Source organism: Cryptotermes secundus, unplaced genomic scaffold (assembly GCF_002891405.2).
Source record: "Cryptotermes secundus unplaced genomic scaffold, Csec_1.0 scaffold409, whole genome shotgun sequence".
Classification (NCBI taxonomy): domain Eukaryota; kingdom Metazoa; phylum Arthropoda; class Insecta; order Blattodea; family Kalotermitidae; genus Cryptotermes; species Cryptotermes secundus.
Window position 1 is genome coordinate 297,306 of NW_019724743.1, and position 26,460 is coordinate 323,765.

Sequence of the window (26,460 nt, forward strand, 5' to 3'; positions counted from 1 at the left end):
GGACTGGCAACCGCCATTTTTGAGCCGATTGTGTAGATAATGTGGGAGACTCGACGTCTCACAACCCAATGGGCCTTCGCGGCCTGGGACAGGGATAGCTTTACTTTTACTTTATTTTTTTTTACTTTATGTTTAAAAATAGAATCTAGTAAATTTCTAATGATGACGTAATGACGTGCTTCATTGTATTGTGATGACGCATGCGCACAGATGCTTGAGACGCAGTCAATATGTTTATTCTAAACAGGACAGCTTTCGTCGTTATGTCGTCTCCATGGAAACCAAATGCAAAATGTTCCAACAAAATAAATTGTAAATGACAAAGAGATGTATATGTAATCCCATTTGCTATNGCTACTGCGGCCCAGTGACAACTCCACCCGCAAACTATCTCTTTTCCCTCAGATCCTTATTTTGAAGAAGTAAAAGTAGGCTTATGCGATCTCCATGCTGTCTGTGTATCCCACTCAATCAACTTTTGAATGCTTGAACCAGTCTTAATGAAACTTGGTATGTATGTCACGGCACCTGAGACCTCTCATCAGTTTATGTGTCTATGCATATCCCTTAATCGTTGCTAGGCAACGGCTCGATATATATATATATATATATATTCCCAAGGCAAATAATAAACCGAACGAATTATTGGGTTCGTAGTTTTCTATGTAGTCCGTGTCGTATCGAAAGGAAGTAGGCGATTACTTCTTCCCAGAACTTCTTGTATATTCTGCCGTTTCAAAATGTCATTCACGATTCATATCACTACAAATAAAAGCGAGTACCTTCCCAATACGAAAGAGAGCGTTACCGCTAAGCGAATCCATCACGGCGGTTCCGGTCTACATATTGAGGAGCTATAACTTGTACTCTTCGCCAAGTATAATTAGAATGATCAAGTCAAGGAGGATGAGATGGACAGGGAATGTAGCACAAATGGGGTTGAAGAGGAATGCGTATAGGATATTGGTAGGAGAGCCAGAAGGAAAGAGACCACTGGGAAGACCAAGACGTAGGTGGGTGGACAATATTAAAATGGATCTTAGAGAGATAGAATGAGGTGGTATGGACTGGATCGATCTGGCTGAGGATAGGGACCAGTGGAGGGCTCTTGTGAACACGGTAATGAACCTTCGGGTTCCATAAAATGCTGGGAAGTTCTTGAGTAGCTGCAGAATTGGCGGCTCCTCAAGAAGGGCTCAGCTACGAGTGAGTTATAGTTCACCGACATGACCCCTCCCCCTTTACGTGTTTATTTTATTTACTTCATACAGAGGAAGCGCTGAAACAAACACGTTGATATCAACATGGCGAAAGAACTGGCACATGATGACACTTTGTATAGTCCGTACGTGACTCGTGCATGTGCAGACCTCAGGTCTGGGCGCCCTGTCACGTTTTATACAGACAGTGATCCTGTAGGGCCACTTGGGACGTGTAATTAATCTGTCAGCCCACCATGGAGTCTATCGCATTCCAATTCCCTGCGATTAACCCTTTTCGTATTTCCCGTCGCTCTAATGCTCTGTCAATATCAGTTTGTGTTTTAATACAATATAAGCATTTCAGATAATAACGGAATTAATATGCTCTCGCTATGACACTCTAAACGCTTGTCTATGAATACTTCATTTATTAAATACCTCGCATATTTCATCTATTCAGACAAAACTTGACGGTTTCTTCAAACCTGCATTATCACATTCAAGAACAAGTACAATGTCTGAGTCTTCTATCGATGAATACATGTATTGTCTTTACATTTTTTTTCAATAAAGTCTTTACAGTGATTCTTTTTATTTTCATCAGCACTACTCATATTATTAAATTTTCCTTTTATTTATGTTTTAAGTTTTTTTTGTCTTTCATTGCTACCTTTTGCTTCATTAATCTGGATTATCGCTTAACCCGGATGTCCTCTCCCTCCAGTTAACCTGGATTAGCGAGGGTTTACTGTAAATCCGGTCACTTTCAAAGTTATGCTATAAAACCAGTCATAAAATATATTTTCCAATTAGTTGGCTGATTCTTTGTCCCACTACATGATTCGACCCCAGAGCACAGGTCATCATCAGGTGGTTACAACGCTTGGAATCATTGCGCGTTATTGCGTGTTACTAACACCGCATGTGTAGGGCAAAGGCGAACCATCAAGCCGCGCCTCTATCGGTGTTTCCCCGAACTCGTTGCAACTGGCACTGAGAGGGCATGACATTTCTTGTACACCGTATTTATATGTTGGAGTAGGGTGGGGAGAGTTGGCCAATGCGTCAGTGCCTTTATAAAGGTTTACAAATTCACGCTGATGGCAATTTATGTAGTGGTACAAGCGATCCGTCTGAGCGCACGGTAGCGCAGTTGGGCGAGGCACTGTGCTACAAGCCGGTTCGATTCCTGATGTGATTATTGGATTTTTCAATTTACCTAATCCTTCCAGCCGCACTATGGCCCTAGAGTTCACTCAGCCTCTAACAGAAATGAGTACCAGGAATCTTCCTGGGGGTAAAGGGCAGCCGGCGCGTAAGGCTCACAACCTTGCTGCCATCTATGAGCCGATTGCCTAGAGAATGTGGGAGTCTCGACGTCTCACAAGGCTATGGGCCTCCACGGCCTGTTAACAAATATAGCTTTACCTTAGAAGCGACGCATCACAAACTGGAGCGAATGACTCGTATAAAACGAACTGTACATCGCGTGTCAGACATGACAGCAAGCTGCAATTGGTGGTACTGACGGACCTCGCAGATTAGTCTTCCTGCTTCCCGGATTCAAAGCTCGATTCCGAGGCAGGAATTCTTACAGAGGTGTTAGTGCTTTATCTCGGCCGCTCCAGGCATGTCCCGGAATGGCACTCGCTGCAAATCGTCTCATTACTTACTGACTGCCGTATCATTCGAGTGCGTAGAGCTTCAGCTACTGACAGCGTCGTTAAATAAACAATAAATAAATAGACTTATGTATAGGCATAGAGCTGGGATAGCTCAGTCGGTATAGCGACTGTCTACGGGCTGGACGAGCGAGGGGGCGGAGTTCGAGTCCCGGTAGAGTCAAGAATTTTCACTTTTTCATGTGGTCCAGACCGGCTCTGGGGTCCACCCAACCTCCTATCCAATGGGTACCGGCACTTCTTTCCCCATTGGTAAAGCGGTCGGGGCGTGAAGCTGACCACTCACCTCCAACTAATGCAGAGCTCAAGAGAATGTGGATCTATACATCCACTCCCCCATACACCTGAGGTTTACACCGCGTGAAATATATTATTCTATTTTTTTTTGTTACGACACCTAATTATGTTAGCACTAACGTTTCGCAGGAACACATTACTGCCTTCTTCGGGTAATACGTTCCTCCGAAACGTTAACGATGCTTTAAGTCTATACGTGTAGCACTGTAGAGCGGTGTAGAGTCGTGCCGCTTTAATGTAGACTATGAAATATACATGCGGGCCCTGATAAATGGGGCCCAGGCTTCGTTACATTAAGACCACGTGGCAGCGGCTGCTTGTGGACGCAAAGAAACTCCTGTGTGCTTTGCTTCAACACAATTAGGCCGAGTGACGTTCTGACTATACATTGACTGAACGAACTGGATAGATTGCGAGCCCCTGCAGAATAACAGCGAGACCTGTCTTGAAGTGTCAATTCTGAAAGCAAGCAGAAGAATGGTGCACCTGGCAACTCTCGGGCCACTTAACGTTAACTAATTAGGGGCGGCTTCGTGGAGCGTCGTGGAGGGCATTGCCAGAGAGGAGCCCACGTGTCTGGAGGACAGTAGGCTTCGGGGAAGCAGTGTGAGCTCTGTCAGCTGAAAGGAATTATGTCCCATCTCGGATTTCATATGCCAGCAGCGAAAATACGTTATCCTAGCATATCATCATATCATCACTGGCACGACAGCCCTTTGTGAGCCCCGGCCTTCCTCTCGGATTTATGAACAATTTAGTTTTTACAGTGTGCGGTCGTTAGCCTCACGCCCAACCCCCAACCTGGAGGACCAGGGTATCCCTCTCTGTCTGGCTCCTACCCCTTGACCTGTCCGGCATGGGTGGCCCTACCAGTAGCTATGCTACCGCCGGCATAGCTCTCAGGGTATCCTAGCATCAACGTATTTTTATTATTCTTAGTTGCGTGAGGCTGAGTTCACTTGGCACTGCGGCCACTTCTGGCCTACTGTACCAGCCCCGGATGACAGGTGAGGGTGATTGTGGAGGAATTGGTGGAATGAGAATTGGCAGGGGAAACCGAAGTACTCGGAGAAAACCTGCCCCCAGCGCCACTTTGTCCACCACAAATCCCACTTGACCAGACCCGGGCTTGAACCCGGGCCTCCGCGGTGGAAAGCCAGCGACTAACCGCTTGAGCTATGGCGCGGGCTAGTGTCAATGTTGCTGTCATGCGAAAAAGGAAGAAAAATTTAAGTTTGTTGAGGTTATTTATTTTGATTAAAGATAGCGCAGTCGGAATAGCGATTGGATACGGGTTGGATCTTCTAGGGGTAGGAGTTCGAGTCCTGGTACGGATAAGAATTTTTCCTCCTCTCTAGGTCATCAAGAACGGTTCTGGGAACCAACCAGTTTCCTATATAATTTGTATTGGAGGCGTTCTTCCCTGGGGGTAAAGCGGCCGGGGCGTGAAGCTGACCATATCAAACTAATGCCGAGGTCTTAAAAATGTGGATCTATACATCCATTCCTGCATACTTTGGTTGGTGGTATTTGGCCGTCAACACAACAAAAATAAATCATGTTCCTCACATTGGCTTTGTTTAATGGTTGCTAAATTCAATATTTAAATTTTAAAATCTGAAAAAATGTTAAAATAAGAAAAATAAAATTCTCGCAACTTCGCGACGGTTGCATGTATTGTGATGAGTAGCACTAATATGCATCCTATATCAGGACAGTTCACTAACACGAGACGTATTGGATGAAACTGCCTGAAGATAGTTCCAAATGTGGACCGAAACACGTAGCAACTGTCAGAAGAAATCAATGTGAGCAGTTCGATTGGTTTATTTTTACTGCTGCGTTTACAGCCAAAGACCAATCATGAGAGAGAAGAGAATGGAAACAGTGAAGTTTTCCCCACGCGTTTTCATGGCCTGGTGCTTCATTCATTAAGAAAAGTGAGAAATTTAACTCACCAACTTTAATTGTAACAATTTCCCGTTGGCAGTTCAACGGGCTAATAATATCGGGCTGTTACGTCAGACTTGGCCTCGGTTCTGTTTTATTTTGAATCGAAATGTTCCTTATACGAAGGAAAATTTAAAAGAAATAGCCTTATTCCACTGTTGCGGGTGTGGCCGGTACATTTTCTGCCTGTTTCACCTGAAATGACGACATCAGCGCTAATGGAGGGATCAGGAATCACTTAAACTGGGTCCATTATAGTTTGAAACATGGGCTTAGAGCAAGGATTGCACAGAGGCCACTCAGATAAAGTAAAGCGTAAACTTTGCTTGCGAAGTGTGACGCAGTGCAGTCTGGTACTTGTTTACCGATTTTTTTTTCTTTCGGAGAAACCTACTGACTCCATCTTCAAGGTCAAACAGTAAACCAAACAAACATCCAGCAAGAACAGACAGCTTACCCTTCAATCTTCAAGACTGAGGCAGAACGTTCTTGTGAAATATCCATGAGCTTCTACCAGACCACACGGTATCACATCACCGCCGTGAGAACTGTGCTTACTTAAGCGCGACACCACAGAAGTATATGGAGTCCGTGGAGGTATAGCCCCACGCTTTCTTAACGTCAGCACTAGATGGAGGTGAGCGATCAGCTTCGCATTCCAGCCATTTTAACCCCCACCTCCACGGCGGAATCACCTGCTAGTACACATGGATGGGCCCCAAAGGCGGTCTGAACGTTGTGGATGACTGAAAAGTTCCTAGAACCCCCGGTCGTGCAAACCGTTGTCAGTCACTACTGTGACTGAGCTATCCCGACCCCTTACGCCCCTTTCATGCACGAGTTTATTTTGTTTAATGGCTCAGTGGGTGTATGAGATGCCGGTCACGGTAGCCGAACGGTCTAAGGCATGCACTGTCTTCGCTCGCTCGGAAGCCGGGATCCTGGGTTCCAATCCCACTCAGGGCATGGATGTTTGTGTGCGTTTTTCTGTGTTTATCTACAGGTAGAGGCCTTGCGACGAGCTGATCACTCGCCCAAGGAGTCCTACCGAATGTGTAAGATCTAGTAAACCGACGTGGAAACGGAGAGTTTCATGAAGGTAGGCCTAGGCCCAAATTAGGGCTGTAGCGCCACAGAAAAAAAAAGGTGTATGAGGTATAATGCCGAATGCTGGATTCGAGAGGATCTGGGTACGATTTCAGTATATTTAGTAAGACTGAAGAAAAACACGAAAATGTTCAGTCGGGATGGTCGGCGTCCGGGCCACAATTTTATCCCAGACGTCCTGAGTAAAATTAAGTAAAGGTATCCCTGTAACAGGCTGTGCAGTTCCATAGCCTTGTGAGACGCCGAGGCTCCCACATTTTCTAGACAATCAGCTCACATATGGCAGTGAAGTTGTCAGCCTTACACGCCGTCCGCCCTTTACCCCCAGGAATATTCCTGGTACTCATTTCTCTTAGAGGCTGAGTCGATCCCAGGGACATAGTGCGGCTTGAACGATTAGGCGAAATAATAAACCAATGACTTCATCGGGAATCGAACCCGTGACGCTCCGGCTTGTATCATAGTGCCCAACGAATTACGCTACCGCGTGTACCCGGGCCCCCTGAGTACGAACAGAATTTGTATTTTACATACGGCTCTGTAGGAAGATCTCTGTGCCTCTCCATCTGCTTAGCTTGTGTGTAAACGGTTATGGAGTGGCTAGCACTGAGCGCAGAGGCCGTAACAGAGCGAGTGAGCCAGCGTGGTTGAGATGCATGCGTTTCCGAACTTTCTTAGCCGTTGTAATAACGAGACTGAAGACACAGTCAGTCTCTTAGACTTCTGCAGGGAAATGATTCGGGGAACTTTGAATGACAGGCGAGCATATCCTTAGGAGGAGAAACGTGGCGCACTTTAAAACAAAATCCAACGATAAGCACTTAAAAGCAAGAATGCTGTACCGCCACACAAGCTTATCGCACAACAACTCAAGCGTTTATGTGAAAACACCCGCCACAGGGGTTGCAGGAACTGATGTTATCACAGCGGTGTTCCTGAACATTTATATTATATTCAGGGTTATAACACAGCCGACGTTTCGGAAGTATATATAAACTCCTTTTGTACGGTAATATAATGTTACATTTCAGCATCCTGTTGCATTTAACTATACCTTGCAATTTCTCTTCCGTCTATAGTGCAGCTTACTCACTCATGGAGCTGAGCCCTTCTGGAGGAGCCGCCAATTCTGCAGCTACTCAAGAATTTCCCAGCATTTTATGGAACCCGGATATCCATTACCTTGTTCACAAGAGCCCTCCGCTGGTCCATATCCTGAGCCATATCAATCCAATCCATACCACGTCATTCTGTCTAAGATCCATTTTAATATTGTCCACCCAACTACGCCTTGGTCTTCCAAGTGGTCTCTTTCCTTCTGGATTTCCAACCAGTATCCTATACACTTTCCTCTTCTCCCCCATTCGTGCTACATGCCCTGTCCATCTCATCCTCCTCCACTTGATCATTCTAATTATACTTGGAGAAGAGTACAAGTTATGAAGCTCCTCATTATGCAGTTTTCCCCAACCTAACCTGGACCTGAATAGATTAAGACATCTAAACAGGGCAATGCTTGTCGGCTAGTCGTTATGTCTTTTCCATGGACAGAACCACAAGATGGCAGCAATCAACTGCAGTGTTTCAGTCGGTATTACAGTGTTGAACTTTACCGAGAAAGGGTACCTCGATGGACTATTATTATAGTGCTTATTGTACCCAGCTGTGTTGCCAGAATATGACAAGTTCACAGTGCGCATGTGCGGTGAACCAGCGATATCAGAGTGACCCTCAAGGGATGTAATACGGAACAGTGGATACATGGAAGGGTTATTTGTGGGAGCCATAGCTAGAGATGGGAAATCTTCATTTTGATGAAATATGATAGAACCCCCCCTTCTTACTTTCGCGTTATTTCACAGTTTATATTGCCCTTTAAATTGTAACGGGCAGCAAAGTCTATAGGTTTCGTGTACTGACCACAGGCAACATGCTTCCTCTATCGAAATGTCTAAAGCTCATAGTCTTCTGGCCGGTCACGGTAGCCGAGAGGTCAGAGGCATGAACTGTTTTCGCTCGCTCGGAAGCTGGGATCGTGAGTTCGAATCCCAGACAAGGCGTGGCTGTTGGGTATGTGTATGTCTTTATTCTCTGTTTGTGTTGTCCTGTGTTTAGGTAGAGGCTTTGTGACGAGCTGATCCCCCGTCCAAGGAGTTCTACCGGCTGTAAATGATCAAGAAACTGAGAAATCAGCCCTGTGCCCCAAAGGGGGGGGGCAAGAGGATACAAAAAATAGTCTTCTGGGGATGTCACGCCGTTTAATTTGATAGAGTCTCCATTCTCATGGCAGAAGAGTAAGTCAGGGGGGAAAGAAGCCTCTGTTATAAAGGGAAGGGAGCGCAAACAGTGGGCATAACAGCTAACCAATGGGAGAGATCGGTCCCTCTCGAAGTTTGTTTCTGCACTGAAGAAGGATGCAGAAAGTTTCTCCGAAGTGTCGATAAATATCTGGCAGCACATCTCATGTGATTCTGCGAGTCCGTTCCTTGTGTACTGCGGCGGGCAGCCAGTTGCTGCAGTCGGGAACTCACATTTCTTTCGGAAAGGCGACATTATGGAGGGAGTGATGTAATTAATAAAACTTAAAATATCTGGAGGACATGATTTTAATTTTCGTGCGCCGATATATTTTACATTTCCTTTTAGAAAAGTTTGCCTCCTCCATCCTTACATATTAATCACAAAACTTCCCCAAAATGTACACACAGGGCAGAGCGGCAGACGGTACAAAGCGATTATAAAAATTGGCTTCCAACATGCACGTTGCTTTGACATTTCCTGGTTACAAGTGACCAATAAAAACTACGGACCGACGTTTCGCTTTGGTGCATGACGTCGTTAAAATGAAGTGTTGGTGTGTACGTAGATAAGTTGATAAGTAGATACACGGATATAAGTATAGAGACAGGCGCATAGAGAGATATATAGATCCATAGACCGACACAGAAACTTAGACAGGCGAATGCATAGACATATAGATTCATAGATGAAGAAATATAAGTATATATCAGCAGATAGATAGACAGAGAGAGAGATAGATAGATAGATAGACAGACAGACAAATTGGATAATAGAGAGATGGACGGACGGTTAACTAAACCGTAATTCAGCAGTAAGGTCCATACTGCCTCAGTAATAAAGGAACGTCTGGTGGAGACAGTCAGTCTCTGATTAACCTCAAGGAACAGCCAACTTTCCGAAATACACTTTAATCTTCTGCGAAAATAGAAAGGAAGCAACAAGAGGTCCGGTTCTTTGCCAGAGAAATGGCCACTTTCATCATAATAAAGAGCAGTTAAGACTTTCAGGAAATAACAACACTTCAGTTAAGATAATGAACTTAACTCCAGCATCTGGGCGCAACAGCATTGCGCACGCTCTGTCGCGCACGATTAACTTTTAGTTCGTCACCTTGGAAATAGAATAGATCATTGTTAATTGCTCAATAATAATAATGATAAGGCAAAGCTATCCCTCTGACAGGCCGTGAAGGCCCATAGGTTTGTGAGACGTCGAGGCTCCCACATTCTCTAGACAATCGGCTCACAGATGGCGGTGAGATTGTCAGCCTTACGCGCCGGCCGCTCTTTACCCCCAGGAAGATTCCAGGTACACATTTCTGTTAGAGGCTGAGTCGACCCCAGGGCCATAGCGCGGCTGGAAGGATCAAGTCAACTGAATTCCAGCTTGTAGCATATTGCCTCTACCAACTCCGTTACCGCGTGCCCCGTTAGTTGTCGAAACCGAACAAAAATCGATTTTATTTCAAAGGCAAATCATGAGAATGAGGTCATATTCTGGAGACCGATATGCAGCATTTGTTCCGAAACTGCTTAGATGTTGCAGCACCTGGAACTTCGACAGTAAGGTTTTCTAGCATCGTGCCAAATTTTATCTAAATACGTGGAGTAGTGTAGGAATGTACACGGCAGAATCAAACCCACCCACATTGTGCAATATGCCTAGATTTAAGAATGTAGTACATCGTTATGGGCTTTAAGCTCGTAAGGTGCCCTTTTTGCTTTCTGACACTGGGCTGCAATGTAGTTACATTTCAAGAAAGAGCAGCTCATAGTTTTCACTTTTGAATGAATGCGTTCTAACTTATGATCTGTGCTGTACTCGGACAGACCACATAGCCCCTCTACATGTCCTGCTTTCTGACTTATGATCTGTGCTGTACTCGGACAGACCACATAGCCCCTCTACATGTCCTGCTTTCTGACTTATGATCTGTGCTGTACTCGGACTGACCACATAGCCCCTCTACATGTCATAAAGGCAACAGTATATTCTTAACATCAGACACACCACAGTAATACTGCGAAACTGGTTCTCATGTGTTGCTAGGCAACTAGCCTGAGACATAATCCCCTTTTGTATTCAGCTGACCCCACGTCCTTTGCTATCAGGAGCGGTGGCTCAATGCTTCGCCTTCAGAATAATGACAGTTTCATTGGGGAGAACTGAAGATAATATTGTTCCTCTGCTTATTTGGGGAGCCGGGATGGCTCTGTCGGTATAGCGACGGACTACATGCTGGACGACCCGGGTTCAATTCGCGGGAGTGCAATACATTAATCTTCTTCACAGTGTCCAGACCGCCCATGGGCCCCACCCAGCCCCCTACCCAATTGGTACTGGGGATTCTTTCCCTGGGTAAAACGGCCGATGCGTGAAGCTGACCACTCGCCTCCATCTAGCACTGAAATCAAGAAAAGTGGAGCTATACCAGTACTTCCCCATACCTCTTCATATCATAAATGCTTAACCACTTAAAAAAAAGAGATAACTTTACGTTTTTACATGTGCATAATTTAACTCCACAGCATGAAGACATGTGGGGAATGGAGGTATAGCTCCGTGCATTCTTAACGTCGGCACTAGATGAACATTGCATATTGCCTTAACAGCTGTGAGCGCTGTTCCCGCTGACTAGACTGCGGTGTGTCATGATTTTGTGTGTTCTCTATTAGGTCCGCTGTAGGAAACTAAAAGTTACGTTAGTGCTACCGCGGAACGCACACCGAGGAGTGCTGCTATTCTGCGCACGCGCATGCGCCACACACTCGCTCAGAGCTAACGCATCTGTTTGTCTCGTTCCCATTTGCAAAGTAAAAGCTGCAAAAGCACGCCGCTTCTTAACTTGATATTGAGCTCCATTTTTCCGCATTTGTTCTAACCTCGATGTAGGAGGTTCGTGCTTCTTGCGCTTCTAATTCATGTGACTAATAATTAATAAGCTGCAACAGGGCGCTGAGGAGAATATTTGGGACTGGAGAGGGGAGATTACGTAATGGGGAGGTTCCTAATTTGTAATCTCAAAATACGAACCGAACAGCTTGCTACAGAAGTGGCGTTCTAGACTTGTATTCAATAGGTGCTCAGTTCGGATCCCGAACGAGACACCGGAAAATCTGAGTGAGATTTTCGTGGTTTTCTTCACTCCTTCTTGCCTCCTTAGACCACAACTACTTTTGCTTCAAAATCCCTTTCAGTTGATTAATAGACCCGCAACCCGACGCTGTGTAGTTTCAGTAATTAAAGCGTCAAGTAATTTATGTAACAAATCACCAAATGTTATTAGAGAAATCTGGCTGAAGTCTTTTTAGGAATACATTGGTCTTAAGTGTACCAGCAGCAACGGTCAGATTCGTGCCGATGTTTTCAGCTTGCACAGTACATGCGGGCCTTGATAACTACCTTGCCTATTGTAGGATTTAAGGAGTTATATTTTCTAGGATACAACGTCGTGTAGTTCGTTTACAGTGAACGGAGGTTTCGAATGAACATTTCGCCTCCATCTTCAGGGACGAACAGTAAGCCAAGTAATAATCCAGAGTGAAGCAAATGGCAAGCATAGCCTATTTCTCATTGAAGGGCAGTGCTGTAAGGTTGGCAACTAGACAGTCACAGAACTGATTAGGGAATTCCCCGTATCTTATGGAATTCGGAAGTTTGTTACCGTGTCACTAGACTCTGTGAGCCAGATGAATCCAGTGCACAGCCTCACGTATCGGTTTTAATGTCGGTTGAAACATCAGATATCCTGATATAACTCATAGTGTCATTCAGGGCCTGCAGGAGAATTCTGGGATAGTACCTCGATTAGCCCACGACCGTTTCTTTTCAAATGTTTTTCAATTAATTACATAGCAGTCCTACCACTCAAAGCTATGCGGTCTGACGTCATGTAATATTGGCCTCACGTGCCCGTTTGTTCTTCCCCTGTTTTTAATACGCCGAGAGAATTACAGAAGAGAATGATTGTGTCGGGTTTCTTTGTGTCGTCATGTTCTAGTGCTTCATTTCGGATTCGCAGAAAAGGCGGTTCTTCGCAAATCCCGTGTACGGTCTATTGTAAAGCGCTTCCTGCTTATTGCAAACAGCGTCTGTAATTACGGGGACGCTGCTCTGTTCTTCCGCCCCACCCCTCTCTTGTCCTTCCGTCCCTCGGACTGTTAGGCGCCGGCATCTCACAGCGCAGCCACGGGTTCATTTCCGGGTGACTTCACGTGAGGCTCGTGGTGGACGAAGTGGCATTGGAGAAGGTTTCCTTTGTGGTCAAGTGGTCAGAGTTCCTGGCTACATATCCAAAGGTCCCGGGTGCGATTCCCGGTGCTACCACTGAGAAGTAGTGGGTCTGGAACGGGGTCCACTCAGCCTCGTGAAGATAATTGAGAAGCTACTTGAATGGAAAAGTAGCGGTTCCGGTCCATAAAACCGAAATTAACGGCCGTGGGGATTCGTTGCGCTGACCACGGGACACCCTGTATCCGCTAAAGCTGGCACTAACTTCGCTGACAAGCTGCGGTCGGTATAGTTCGCTTGTTCCCCTCCTTATCATTCCTACCATTGCTCCGTATCCACCTATCACCGCCCCCTGAGATATGCGATAGCCCTTACCACGCAACACATTATCATATTCATCCTCTTGTGGAGGCGGGTCCGAACACCTCCACCGTAGCCTTGCGAGTCTTAGGAGGCGACGAAAAGGGAACCCAGTGCCTGGGGGTATAACTGAGCCACCCTGTTCCTGGGGGATATAAATACGGGGGCCTGGCATTCCAGGCTGGGGGAGTCTCGAATCTGAGGCAGTAAAATATCATGAGTCCCTCGGGAGTCGGACCCGAAAATGACTGCGCTTGCGAGGACCAGCAGCAATTGTAAATGATAGATCCATCGGATATTATATGAGGAATATGACCGCAAGGGTTCAGTTAAAGAAATCTCTGGCTGTGAGTCCCAAGGAGCTTGTCGCCAAGACGAACAGATTGACGGTAAGCCTCCAGTCGTAAGGCAACGCTGACTCTGACTGTTACATACTCGGTCTTTAGGTTACAGGCTTCGTGTCTGATCTAGCACTTGGCTGGTTACTGAGTAAGATTTTAAGTTATTTAACGGCGCTGTCAGTAACGAACGATATGATTGGTGAATAATGACATGAGAAAGTCATGAGAGGGAGTAGTCCTGGCTTATCTTCATGTACTCTCCCGCATTTTCACGCAGCAACTGATAAGACGGGCGAAAAACACATTTGGACAATCGATGTTCCCGGTCCTCCGTGTTTAGTGCGCCCTCTGTCACTAAGGTGCCGCGCGGCCTCAGTTTGCTGAAGGAGGACGCGCCTCCAGACATGGAGCTAAGCACACGCGGTCAGAAGACGGGAAGGTCGCGGACCAAACATTCGTCACCGTAAGCAAGAGACCGACATGTTGCAAAGTGTTGTCTCTGCTTAACTAATTAAGCACTATGCAATGAAGGCGTATGGGGGAGTGGCTGTATAGATCCATGTTTTCTTTACCTCGGCATTAGTTGGCGAGTGGTTAGATTCACGCTACGGCCTCTTTACCGCCGGGGAAAACCCCCAGGTACCCACTGGAAAGGAGGCTGGGTGGGCCTCAGAACTGGTTCGGACTGCGTGAAATAGAGAGAATTCTTGACGCTATCGGTTTTCGAATTCCGGCCTCTTGGTCGTCCATGCTGACTGCGATATGCCGAGTCCTTATAGAATGTTACAGAGGGAAATAATGAGTTGGGTATGTAACACGCATGGTAAGGATGAAAATTACACGCTCTTTTTGGTTAGCAAGGAGCCACTTGGAAGACATAGTCACAGAGGGAAGGACAATATTAAATTGTGCATCAATCAGAATTCTGCCGCTATGCTTCCTTGATTTATTCTTTTACTCTAGACGGAGACTTCTTAGCTCCGAAACGTCGACACGCTACCGCGGCGTCACATGTTATAATATTCATAATCACACTGTCTCGAGGCTGTTTAACTGTGACGTCCTAAACCACTGTGAGATACCTTCTCATGAAATACTTGCCTGAGTGTGGGTGGCCCCCCGGAATCTCGAGGGAGATCCGACGGTATTCTCACCCTCCCCACCCCCGGAGGTTGAAATGGAACACCATTTGTACTGCCATTCGGTCGGATATGTGGGTCATCCTTAGCCTCAAAGCCATCAGCATCGAGGCAGCAATATATCTGTCTACTTAGAGACATACCCGAGCTCGCCAATAAGAAATCCTCTTACACTAGAGAGATGTCCAGTCCCATCGCGCTAAGCCTCTGCAGAGGATAACGGGCCGTCACATTCTGTTTTCGTGCGGGTACGAACATAGAGACCCGGGGGTGGTGAAGTGACAGGACGCCGGAGAACTGCATAATGAGGAACTTCATAAAATTGTACTCTTCGCTAAATATAGGAACATAAGATTGGGAGAGCATGTAGAGCGCATGGGAACGTAATGCTAAAAGGGGTTTTCTGGAAAATCCAGTAGCAAAAATATCACTAGGAAGACCTAGACGTAGATGGAAAAATAATATTAAAATGGATATATGAGAGAGATAGGATGGGGTGATAGATACGTGCTAGATTGATCTAGCTCAGGATAGGGACCAGTTGAAGGCAGTAATGAACCTTCGTGCTCCATAAAACATCTGGAAAATCTTGTGTAGCTGCGCAACTGGCGGCGTTTCAAGAAGGGTTCAGCTCCATGCAGTTAGATGCTTTGAAGGTTTTCCAGGCTGTGGCCACTACTTCTGGCAGATGTACGTGTATGTCTGAGGGCGGGTGAAACTGTAGGAAGTGAAAATGCTGAAGTCCGTACCTCACAGGAAACACAAGGAAATGCTCCCTCATTACTCAGAGACTCATATGGCACACGGGCAAGTTCTGTCATTTGAAAGGTTAGCTGTTACTGCGTCACGAACATGTCTGTAAACCCAGGTTACAACTTTTGTAGGTTTTGGTGCTCTTGGGTAAAGTTAGTGGACTTCTCTTCGGACTAAATGGCTTTGCTGGTGAAGGCAGGTTAGCAGATGAAAGCTGCGGTATTGTAGGTAACGTCATTACCGACGTCGCTTTGTGCACATCCGCACTGCTTATCGACTTCAGCCACGCTTTGTGCTTTCCTTTCTCTTCGTATGTTCTCTCCACACCCGTTCTTTGTTCCTCTCTATATGTAAGGATACTGTTCTTTGTGTTTCCGTGTATTTATATGCAGGGCTGGAAATGGTTATGGACGCCGTCTGCCTCGCTCCAGAACGGTGCTATTTCCCGTGCTTTAGAACGCAGTAAACATCGTTCCGAGATACACGTAGCAACAATTTTACGAGGCTATATTGTAATAATTTGCTTTATAAACTGTGGTACCAGACACAGTGGTTCAGGCGGTAACCGTTTGGGGGCGCCCGTTCCGAATTCTGGCTGGGACAACGGTTTTCCTAACAGGTTGTTCGCTTTTTCTCTCGAGTCTCTCAGGATGGGACCTTCCTGCAGACTATGACCGCCTCCTTCCTCATCCTTTCCAATTCATCCTTCGACGCTATGTAATGTGAGACACTGACAGCTTTGTTAAACAAAATATATAAATCTAGCAGTCACTCCTCTGGTACTGCTGTTTACGCGCCAAGTTTAGAGGATTTCTGTCTTCTGTGACGTCGTGATGCTTTGTTTACAATTTAATGAACGACGCTGTTAGTTGTTCAGCTCTGAGGTAGAATGGCAGTGAATTCTGAACCGGAAAGTCTGCAGGCAGATGCAGTCCTGATCCAGATTGAAGTACAAACCCCGGAGTCTGTTCGGTGTTACTGACTAAAACCACGGAAAGCACCGGACAATATAGCCGGTCTCCTGGCCGAGCTTATAACTCAGGACTTCCAGAATAAGAAGAAGCATTCCTAACCACTGTGTCTCTACGTTCGTTATGGCGTCTTGTAGCCTGGTAAATATTTACCGACGTTTCGGAATAAATGACTATCACGATATACGCGTCGTGTCTGTTTATAATTTCCTTTTTCGCTTGGTTATTTAACGACGCTGTAAGTAGCGAGACTACACAATATAGATAATAGGATAATCAACAGACGTGCAGCGGTCAGTGGAATGAGAACTGGCAAGGGAAAGAGAAGTACTGGATAAAACTCGTCCCAGTGCCTTGGTGTTCATCACAGATCCCATATTACCTTCTTGAAATCCTTTCGGATACCTTATCAGTTCGATATCGACACTGGCTTCGTGTGATGTATCGATTCGAACAACCGCGCACGTTCTGACGAGTGTTCTGAAATTGGCGAGACCCGGGTTCGAATTTCAGCCCCGTTACTTACTATAGTTGTGCTGAGGTGTTTCGTGGTATTCCTCAGTCCCTCCGCGTAAATTTTCGTGATAGGACCTGAAGAAGACCTCTTCCTTCTGTACTTTTTCACTTCGTCCTTCACTAGTCATCGCATAGCTAGACGCACACGTCGCCTGGGATGCTGACGGCGTCGTTACGTAAGTAGTTTTAACTGTATGTACTCACTGTGTTATGGGCTGGACGATCAAGGAATCGGGGTTCTATCCCGGCAAGTATAAGTGATTCTTCTCATATCCGCAGAGTCCGCAGCGGCCGCACACCAACTGTGTCAAGACAAGCATCAACACATGAGGCAAAAGACGCAGTCTTGCTTCAGTCGTGATTCAGACTCCAGTCCGCATATCGAAGTAGCACGTGTATGCGTCTTATCACATCTTCTCCAGTTGATGACATGACGTCATGTCGATAACGTTCACTGGTGCTGTTGCTGCTGCTCAGTCTTGACGCAACCAAATCCAAACAGAATTTTGTTACCTCGTTCTCTGACTGCTAGGAACCGAGTGGGCCGAGGGCCGAGGGCCGCGCTATAGCTCAAGCGGTTGTCTCTGGCTTCCCACCGCGGCGGCCCGGGTTCGGTCAAGTGGGATTTGTGGTGGACAAAGCGGCGCTGAGGCAGGTTTTCTCCGAGTACTTCGGTTTCCCCTGCCAATCTTCATTCCACCAATTGCTCCACAATCACCCTCACCTATCATCTGGGGCTGGTACAATAGGCCAGAAGTGGCCGCAGTACAAGGGACTTAGTCCCACCCCACTAGCAATAAAAAAAACCGAGTGGGCCTCTCTCCTGCCCCCCTTCCTAAATTTCTAAAACTCCGAACAAGCTAGAAATAGCTGGAGGGGAGATCACGTGGTACACATGGACGACAACATCCTGCAACACTAGAACTCCTAGGGAAAGGCGAAGGGGGAAGGGATAGGAAAGGGGGGGGGGGGAAAGAGCCATGACAGTAAACATGGCTCACAGGAATGTGCGGAGTCTTGCTGCAAGTGTCTGTAGCCTGAAGACTCAGACCGGTGTGCGGCGGTTTTCATAATCTCATTCGTTTCAACTGTGCTCCTTTCTTTGCGTCATGTCGCAGACATCGTGTCTTGACGCATGCCGGTGTGCAGCCTACCTAATGATTACAGAGGACTGTTTCACCGGGGAATAAAGCTACCAACTTACTTTCACAAATGCTCAGACAGACAGACAGACAGACTTACTTGTTCTATCAGATCTCTAATTGCAAAATAATCAGGAATTAATTTGCCTCTTTTCTACCGCAAGTCCTTCCGTTCTGTTTACTGTTTACGGCGCTGGTGCCTGGAACGTCCTTGGAACTGGATCCAGGACTTCGTTGGGTTCCATTTTTCTAATTGCCCGCGTCTCCTGCAAATTCCCTCTTTCTCTGTGATCATCTGTTTTACGTGATTATGTCTGTCCCTCGTAATCTGACTGCTTTATGTTTTTAATGCACATCAAATGTCCTTTTGTCTTTCCTCGTGTTCTACTCTCTGTCTTCATCAAACTTCCTGTTTAACCCACACCCCTATTTCCTCTTTCTTCTTTGTGTCTGTTTCCGGATCTTCTGACCTTTTCTTTTCTTTGTGCGCGCTTCCGGCACCACCTCAGTCACAGATTAATTACTTTTCTCTCTCTCTGTCCCCCCTTCCGTTTATTTACTCTCTCTCTCTCTCGACTTGCGTTGTCTTCATTCCGGGCCGAGATCCAACAGTCCCGTAACTGTTTCTAGTACTGAGATCAACAGTGGTGGAGTTATACCTCCAGTCGTGGTGTTTAAGTAATTTAGCCCGGGAACAAATTTACTGTTTTGCCCGGACGAAGAACAGGTACGTTCCCTAGCTGTGGCCTACAAGTTTATGGAATGCGAGATGTACGTATGAATTCTGAGAATCAAGAACATGCAAAATAAAACTGTTGGGAGTTTTCTTTTGTTTTTTTGTTTTGTTTTTTTGCGCCTGTTGTTCTGGTACCGTTTTAGCTGCATTGAATGTTTCAAAAGGAGGGACGGGAAGCCCCTACGCCTCCACCCGCCCCCTCAGTTCGCGTCAGTGCCAGTGTAGCTGTACAGTGAACTGACTGCCACTTCCCCTGGAGTGGAGCTGTCGGTTATTAATACGCGTGAGAGGGAACTGCGTGTTTACGTGGCAGTGCACTTAGGCCACACATGCGCTATTCGCTCCCGGTTATTCTACTGGAGAAATATAAAAATCGATGTTCTGAATGTCTGCATATTCTGGGGGAATATCAGAAGCAGACACAATGAACTATTCAGACTTTATATTCAGCAATGGCGAAACCTTGCGGTTCCGAGCTGGCTAATGTAGCGGTAATCTCGCCTCCTCCTCTGGAGTCTCCTGTCGAGTTTGTGGCCGGGTAAAATCGTAAAACTACCCCTGTAACCGGCCGTGAAGGCCCATAGGGTTGTCAGACGTCGAGGTTCCCACATTTTCTAGACAATCGGTTCACAGATGGCGGTGAGGTTGTCAGCCTTACGCCCCGGCCGCCATTTACCCCCAGGTAGATTCCTGGTACTCATTTCTGTTACAGGCTGAGTCGACCCCGGGGTCATAGTGTGTCTGGAAGGATTACGTCAATTGAAAAATCCAGTGAAATAATCGGGAATCGAACCCGCGACCTTCCGGCTTGTAGCATAGTGCCTCAGCCAACTACGCTACCGCGTGCCCCCATCTGTGGCTGGGACAGACGGTTATTCTGACTTAGAATTTCTTTGGTTTTCCTCAGTCCCTGTAGGCAAATACAGGGATAGTACTTCGTTTAGGCCATGGACGGGCGTATTTAATGACATTGTCGATATTTAAGGTTACAGGCCTCTAGCGGCGAACAGTAGAATGATTAATTAACAGTGAACTTGAAGGATTATGGAAGGGAGCAACCACAGCTTCATTTTAGCTGCCACTTGCCTGTCCGGGCTGAGGAAGTTTACAAAACACTTCAGTATTTTTTTTGTGTGTGGGGGGGGGGGGCATTTAAAGAAGTTTTAAGCATCTAGGCCCTGCAGCGTCGAATTGTTGGGCGATAGATGAATGATGACCTGGAAGAAATATGAAAGGAAGTGGGCGCCGCCTAATTTGAAATATATTTCCGGAATTTGCCCAGAAGGACCGGAGAAAACCACGAAATACATCATGAAATATAAGCGGTGATTGGACCAAGATTCGAATCAAACCCCTTCCGAATAGGGACCAGTAGTACTACCGCTACGCTCACCCACTCAGTCGGATGATTAATGGATAATGAACTGTAGAGGGTGTGGAAGTGGCCGAGACCTAACTTGAAGCACTATTCTGGCATTTGCCCGTAGGGAATGACGAAACTCACAGAATATTTGAGACATGATAGCAGGTGTCGCGGTCTGGTTACGAGCCCAGTACCTCTGACACACTGTCGAGGAGAGCTGTCATCTCTACGCCATGCATGTGTGCGTGGTGTTGCAGCAAGTTGCTACTGAGCTGAACTTCGGCACCACAAAGCACAGAGCATTCATGAGCTGGCCTATAGTATTCGCTTCACACGAGTTCCGGAGCTCAAAGACGTCACATCCGGTCTTACATGAGATGAAATGTTTCAATGCTTGTCACTGTGAGTACGCGAGGTTTTATGGCAGACACCAGTTTACATGATGCGTCGCGACGCTTCTGCTGTTCAAGGTGTCTCGGTGGTGTCATGTCAGAAGATGTCACCCGAGTTGCTGCGCTCGTCCTCCACAGCGGTGCATGCTGGGTGTGCGAACTAGCATATTGATTGGCTCGCGCCCAGGGCTCTGCTCGCCGAGGAACGGGGATAAAACCGTTTTCTGGCATATGACGCCGTGTAGTTTACGTATTTATTTAGGGAACACCCTGAACAGCTAAGTCGGTATAGGGACAAGTTACTGGCCGGGTGACAAAAAATTGGGGTTCGATTCTCGGCAAGAGCAAGAAGTCTTTCTCCTCTCCAAATCGTCCAGACTGGCTCTGGGGCCCACCCAGCCTCCTATCTGATGAGTACCGGGGGCTGTTTTGGGTGAAGTTGACTTGCCTCCGTTTAATGGCGCGGTTAAAAATGCGTGGAGTTATACCTCTACTTCCCCACACATTAAGGCTTAATTATGGCCGCGCCATAGCTCAAGCGGTTAGTCGCTGGCTTCCCACCGCGGCGGCCCGGGTTCGATCCCGGGTCTGGTCAAGTGAGATTTGTGGTGGACAAAGTGGCGCTGGGGCAGGTTTTCTCCGAGTACTTCGGTTTCCCCTGCCAATCTTCATTCCACCAATTGCTCCACAGTCACCCTCACCTATCATCGGGGGCTGGTACAAGAGGCCAGAAGTGGCCGCAGTACAATGGACTTAGTCCCACCCCACTAGCAATAAAAAAGGCTTAATTAATAACATGGGAGGTGGAGTGTTCTGCCTCCATCTTCAAGGTATATTACCTGCTTTATTCGTTTCTTTCTGTCTTTCCTTGATTCGCTTACTCTTCAACGATGAAGCTTGGGAGAGCGTACGTTTTTCAGAAATGTCGATAAAATTATTCCAAACTTCACGGCAACACATCCCAGAAACCAGCATTATGGGATGCAATTTTAATTTATAACCTGATTTACAACCCCATCAGCCGTGTCACCGAGCCTATCCAATGTTACGCTTTAATGGAGCAGGTTAAACATTGCGGGTAGAGGAGCAGAAGGGGTAGCTAGGAACACTGAAACCCGTATGAGCAGCTGATGGCAAACACAAGACATTGGGAAGGTAGCGTACGGTTTGCAGACATTTGGAAGTACTGTAAAATGGAATATTGCTCCATAGTCACCATATCTTCAGACAGTGTTTGAAATTTGGAGTTTTCGAGAGACTGAATTTTAAGAGGCAAATAGGTTACTCCGAAAATATAGAACACATTATGTCCTGAAGTTGGAGGAAGAATGCGCATTCGAAACATAGGCGAACTACCAGATCACACCGTCTCGCATCCGAGAAGATAATAATGTTCATAGTGATGCTCCTTAATTGATTCCATAAAAACATATTTATAACATAATAAGAATTAAAATATTGAAAATTTGCCCCAGCCCTAAGCTACAGGAACATGGCCTCCATATGCTTCCCATGTTGTAACGAACTGGACTTCGGTTTCTTTCGAATTAGGGCTCATTTTCTGGAATTAATCAATTCTCAGGAGGGGTACGTGGTAGCGTAGTTGGTTGAGGCTCTACGCTACAAGGCGGAAGGTTGAGGGTTTGATTCCCGATGAGGTCACTGGATTTTTTAAATTGACCTAATCCTTCCAGCCGCACTATGGCCCTGGGGTCGACTCAGTCAAATGAGTACCAGGAATCTTCCTGGTGGTAAAGGGCGGCCGGTGTGTAAGGTTGACATCCTCACCACCATCTGTGAGCCGATTGTCTAGAAGATATGGGAGCCTCGACGTCTCGCAGCCTGTTACAGGGATAGCTTTACTTTGTATTAATTCTCAAGTCCGTGGGAGGGGTGCATAGACAGTGGGCTTGCCTTCACTGATGCGCTTCTAGATGCACTTAACTGAGAACCTGTACGCTATGGTCAGGGCGGAACTCTCCAGTGTCACCCCTCTTGACCGGTGGCGCCTCATCACGCTTTGTGAAGCCACTGAAGCACGTGCATGCACTGCCACAGGAAACTTAATGCAATTTGCAGGACACCTGATGGGGGGTAACACCAGCACAGCGTCACAACCTACAGGCTCTCGGGATGTTGTGTAAATCTCTACAGCAAGCAGCGCTGTTTCGGCCGCGTATCTATGCCATTTTCAGGCTCGGGTTCTTAATTACAATTCTGTATCATATACTTAGCGTAAATTTTCACGTAATATCGGACTTGAAGATGGCATACATGTGTCGAAACAGCTGGGAATAATGTTGTGTTGGCAACGACGCAGGGTAGCGCTGACGCTCCATGGTCGTGTCTGAACAGAGATCGGTGCACCAGATATTTTCACTAAGGTTTCCGTGGTTTTATTCAGTACATCAATAAAATTGTACCACGACCACATCCTCTCAAATCTTTTCCAAGTCAGTGTGCATCACATAATTAGAAGCTACTGAAGGAGTCATCAGGGGAGTCATGAATAAATCAAGAATGCCGTCTTCTGGGATGTGACGCTGTATAGATCTTGTGTGAACCGACGTTTCGGAGGAACGTATCGCTGCAACCACCTGCTCACGCTGGTTCCTCGCCTGTGGATTTTTCTACCGAGTAGACAGGCGAAACGTCGTTTTACACGCCACATCTACACGGCGCCAAATCCCAGAAGACGGCATTGTACATAGTCACCGCCGTGAAAACCTCAAACCTTACATAAATAAATCAATTCTCCCCTTCTCAGGACAAAGTAGTTTTCTTTTTGGGGGAGGGGGCTGATCCTCGTTTTCGGATCCTCATTTCGGGAACTACAGACCTCGTTTAGATGAAATCTGGCAACCACGGTGTGCAGCGAAATTTGCCTGGCGTGATATATCAATCTATGTAATTGGATTAATGGTTATCAGCGTTTCGGAAGAACTTGCTGTCTCCCTCTTCAGACCTTAACTGGAGTCTACGGATATCAGCAATTGCAGTTGCAATGAGCTACTATAAACATATGACATGAATATCCGAGGCGAACTTCTTTACGATTTCACTTTCCTCCAGTGTGTGTCTATTTATGGTGCAGCCTGTGGTACAGGTTCCGAGCCTTCAGCTCCACGTGTCATATCTGCAATCGACACAGACAGACGGACAAGTGAGTGGAAGAGTGATACAAACCGTATTATTTACCGGATTCTGTGAGCCTTCGATTTCTGACGTTAATGGAGAGCTTGCGACTAGATGAACTGATAGCAAGACGGGGAGAGCTTGACAGTAAGGAGCACTTTGAAGTTAATACTTCGCCAAATAAGATTACGACGCTCAAATGAAGGAAACTGGAGGATAAAATATTGAGATAGATCTTGAAGCAATATTTGAGGATGTGGGCTGGATTCATCTGGCTCAAGACAGAGAAAAATGGTGGGCTGTTTTGAACATTGTAGAGAACATTCGACTTCCATAATATTACGGAAATTTCCCGACTAGATAAGTAACCACTGGTGTCTCAAAAAGTTCCCTGAACCAAGGAATCAGTTATCGTCTGCATCTTCTTTCCACAGGTCAACAAATGTTTTAACATGACATGCATTCGCACTAGCTTCAATATACAGGTTGCATGCCAATGTGTATCTGTCGTGTCCTGTGCTGTGACTGTGTGCCTCAGTCTCACACAGATGTACACCGTTACGTCATCATTATGAAGTTACTAGATTCTTCTTCCTATACAGTGCGATTCAAAATCTCCATATCGGAGATCACAGGGATTTTACTCCCGTAAGGTTGGTTGCATGCGATATGACGTAACCTCGGAGATGTGTGAGACAAAGTTTACTTGCTTGATCCCTTATTTAACTTCTGATTCAGTTTGGCGACGTCTGGACATAAGAAATGGGCTAGCATAGTCAATAATTGTGACATCAAAACAGAGAAAGCTCACTTGCCCAAGTCAATAATTGTGACATCAAAACAGAGAAAGCTCACTTGGCCAAGTCAATACTTGTGACATCAAAACAGAGAAAGCTCACTTGGCCAAGTCAATACTTGTGACATCAAACCAGAGACAACTCACTTGGCCAAGTCACTAATTGTGACGTCACGACGGAGCAGACTTACCAAGCACGTACGGTGTCCCAAGTATGGCAGGAACCGTGAAGCCAACCCCAAATCGGAAGGCGCTCCATGTGACGAAGTCCTGCGCAAACGCAGTCGCAATCCCGAAGAAGCACTCAATGAACAGGTAAATGAAGAAAGCCGGTCTACGGCCTATGCTGTAAGCACAAGGAACAGAGAGACGAGGTTAGGTTACGCACCTGACGAGCTACAACTGAAGAGATGGACATTATGATCGGTCCGAGCACGCCGGGCCTCTGTACAGTGGGACTGACGAATCCTAAAACCAGGAAACGATTTAAGTTGTCTGCATGTGCGAGGATGTCATTGCTTGTATCAAGAGGAGATCTGACGAGTCCGAAATGCACGTCACAGGCTGTCGCCCCTGCGGCTGTAGCGCACTGCACCCTAGTGCCACAACAGCAAACCGAGCTGGAATATACCGCTCTGGGTTGCTTGAAACCCCACTGCTTTCCAAATAGAGCGAGAGTTGTGTCGCCATGTCCTGACGTTTTCGTAAGTCTGGAGACAGAATATCTCAGCCGGTTTAACTGGATAACCGATAAATTGGGGTTCGACTGACGGCAGAGCAGATATTAAGCTCTTCCCCACAATGTTTATAGCTCCCCCTGATTGAGCACTGACTTATTTTTAGTTACCGAAGATGGAAACAGTACTTCCCTTCGAAACGTGAGTGAATTTCTACCGGACTCCATAGCGCCACATCCCATGAAGTTATCTATCTATCTACCTACCTACCTACCTACCTACCTACCTACCTANCGTCTATCTATCTATCTACCTGCCTACCTACCCACCTACCTACCTGCCTGCCTATCTACCTACCTACCGTGAAAATCTTCGTTTCACTTCAGTTTCTTAACCTAAGACAGTTGGTAGGACTCCTTGGACGGGGGATCAGCCTGACGCAACGCCGCCACCTACACACAGGACAACACAAACACAGAATAAACACACATAGACACCCATGCTTTGAGTTGGATTCTAAGCCACGATCCCAGCGTTCGAGCGGGGGAAGAGAGTTCCTGCCTGAGACCGCGCGGCGGGCCACTCTGTGTTACTGTCGCTATATTTCCGAGCTGTACCTCATCTTCAGGCGGTTTATCTGTTGCCCTCGCATTGCATCCTTGTTGCTAATTTCGTTGAGCGGTCAAAACAATTTCCCTAATGCAAACAGAATTGTAATTAGTAAAAAGTAATTTTACCATTAAATGACTGGTTGTCCGACTTGTCACTTTTTTCTCATTTCATTCGAGTTTCGTGGAATTAATCGCAATTAAACAATCCGTATTATTTGTTTGTCTGTCTCCTGTCCTGACAGTGATCTAACTAGGAAACCAAAAACATAAACCGGTGCAAATACATCGCGTATTCTTTCCGGGATGAGTGTCAGTAAGAGTGAACTCAACTGTGAACCACGGCCGTGTGTGGGCCATCTTAAAAGCCTACAAGAGTTCAGTTCAATTGAACCACTGACGGAATTTGAAGCAGAACAGTTCAGTCCAGTTGATGTATGGAAGAACATTAACTGGAAATAATCTTCAGGCTAATGGCGAAGGGCTGTAAGCAGCGCGACATTCTGCTGTAATCTTATTCAGAGGAGGAGAACTTTTGGTGGAGCCGGTGGATGGAATGAAGCGCGCCCCTTTCTGCGGGAGCTCGGGCGGTTAGTCGCTGGCTTCCCGACGCGGAGACCCGTGTTCCAGCCCAGGTCTGGTCAAGAGGAATTTGTGGTGGACAAAGTGGCGCTGGGGCAGATTTTCTCCGAGTACTTCGGTTTCTCCTGCCAGTCTTAATTCCACCAAATTCTCCATCAACATAATCGCCCGGGGCAGGCC

The 26,460-nt window shown here is 46.5% G+C and overlaps 1 protein-coding gene across 1 annotated transcript in view; it reads right to left on the reverse strand.

Moving 5' to 3' along the window:
- LOC111862774 (beta-alanine transporter) overlaps positions 1-26,460 on the reverse strand; it is a gene marked incomplete at its 5' end in the record, with an annotated part of 126,691 nt that overhangs the window by 46,412 nt on the left and 53,819 nt on the right. Inside the window, one exon of the mRNA XM_023848438.1 lies at positions 24,605-24,759. Within this exon, the coding sequence (XP_023704206.1) occupies positions 24,605-24,759 (155 nt within the window). The remainder of the gene's footprint in view (positions 1-24,604; positions 24,760-26,460) is intronic.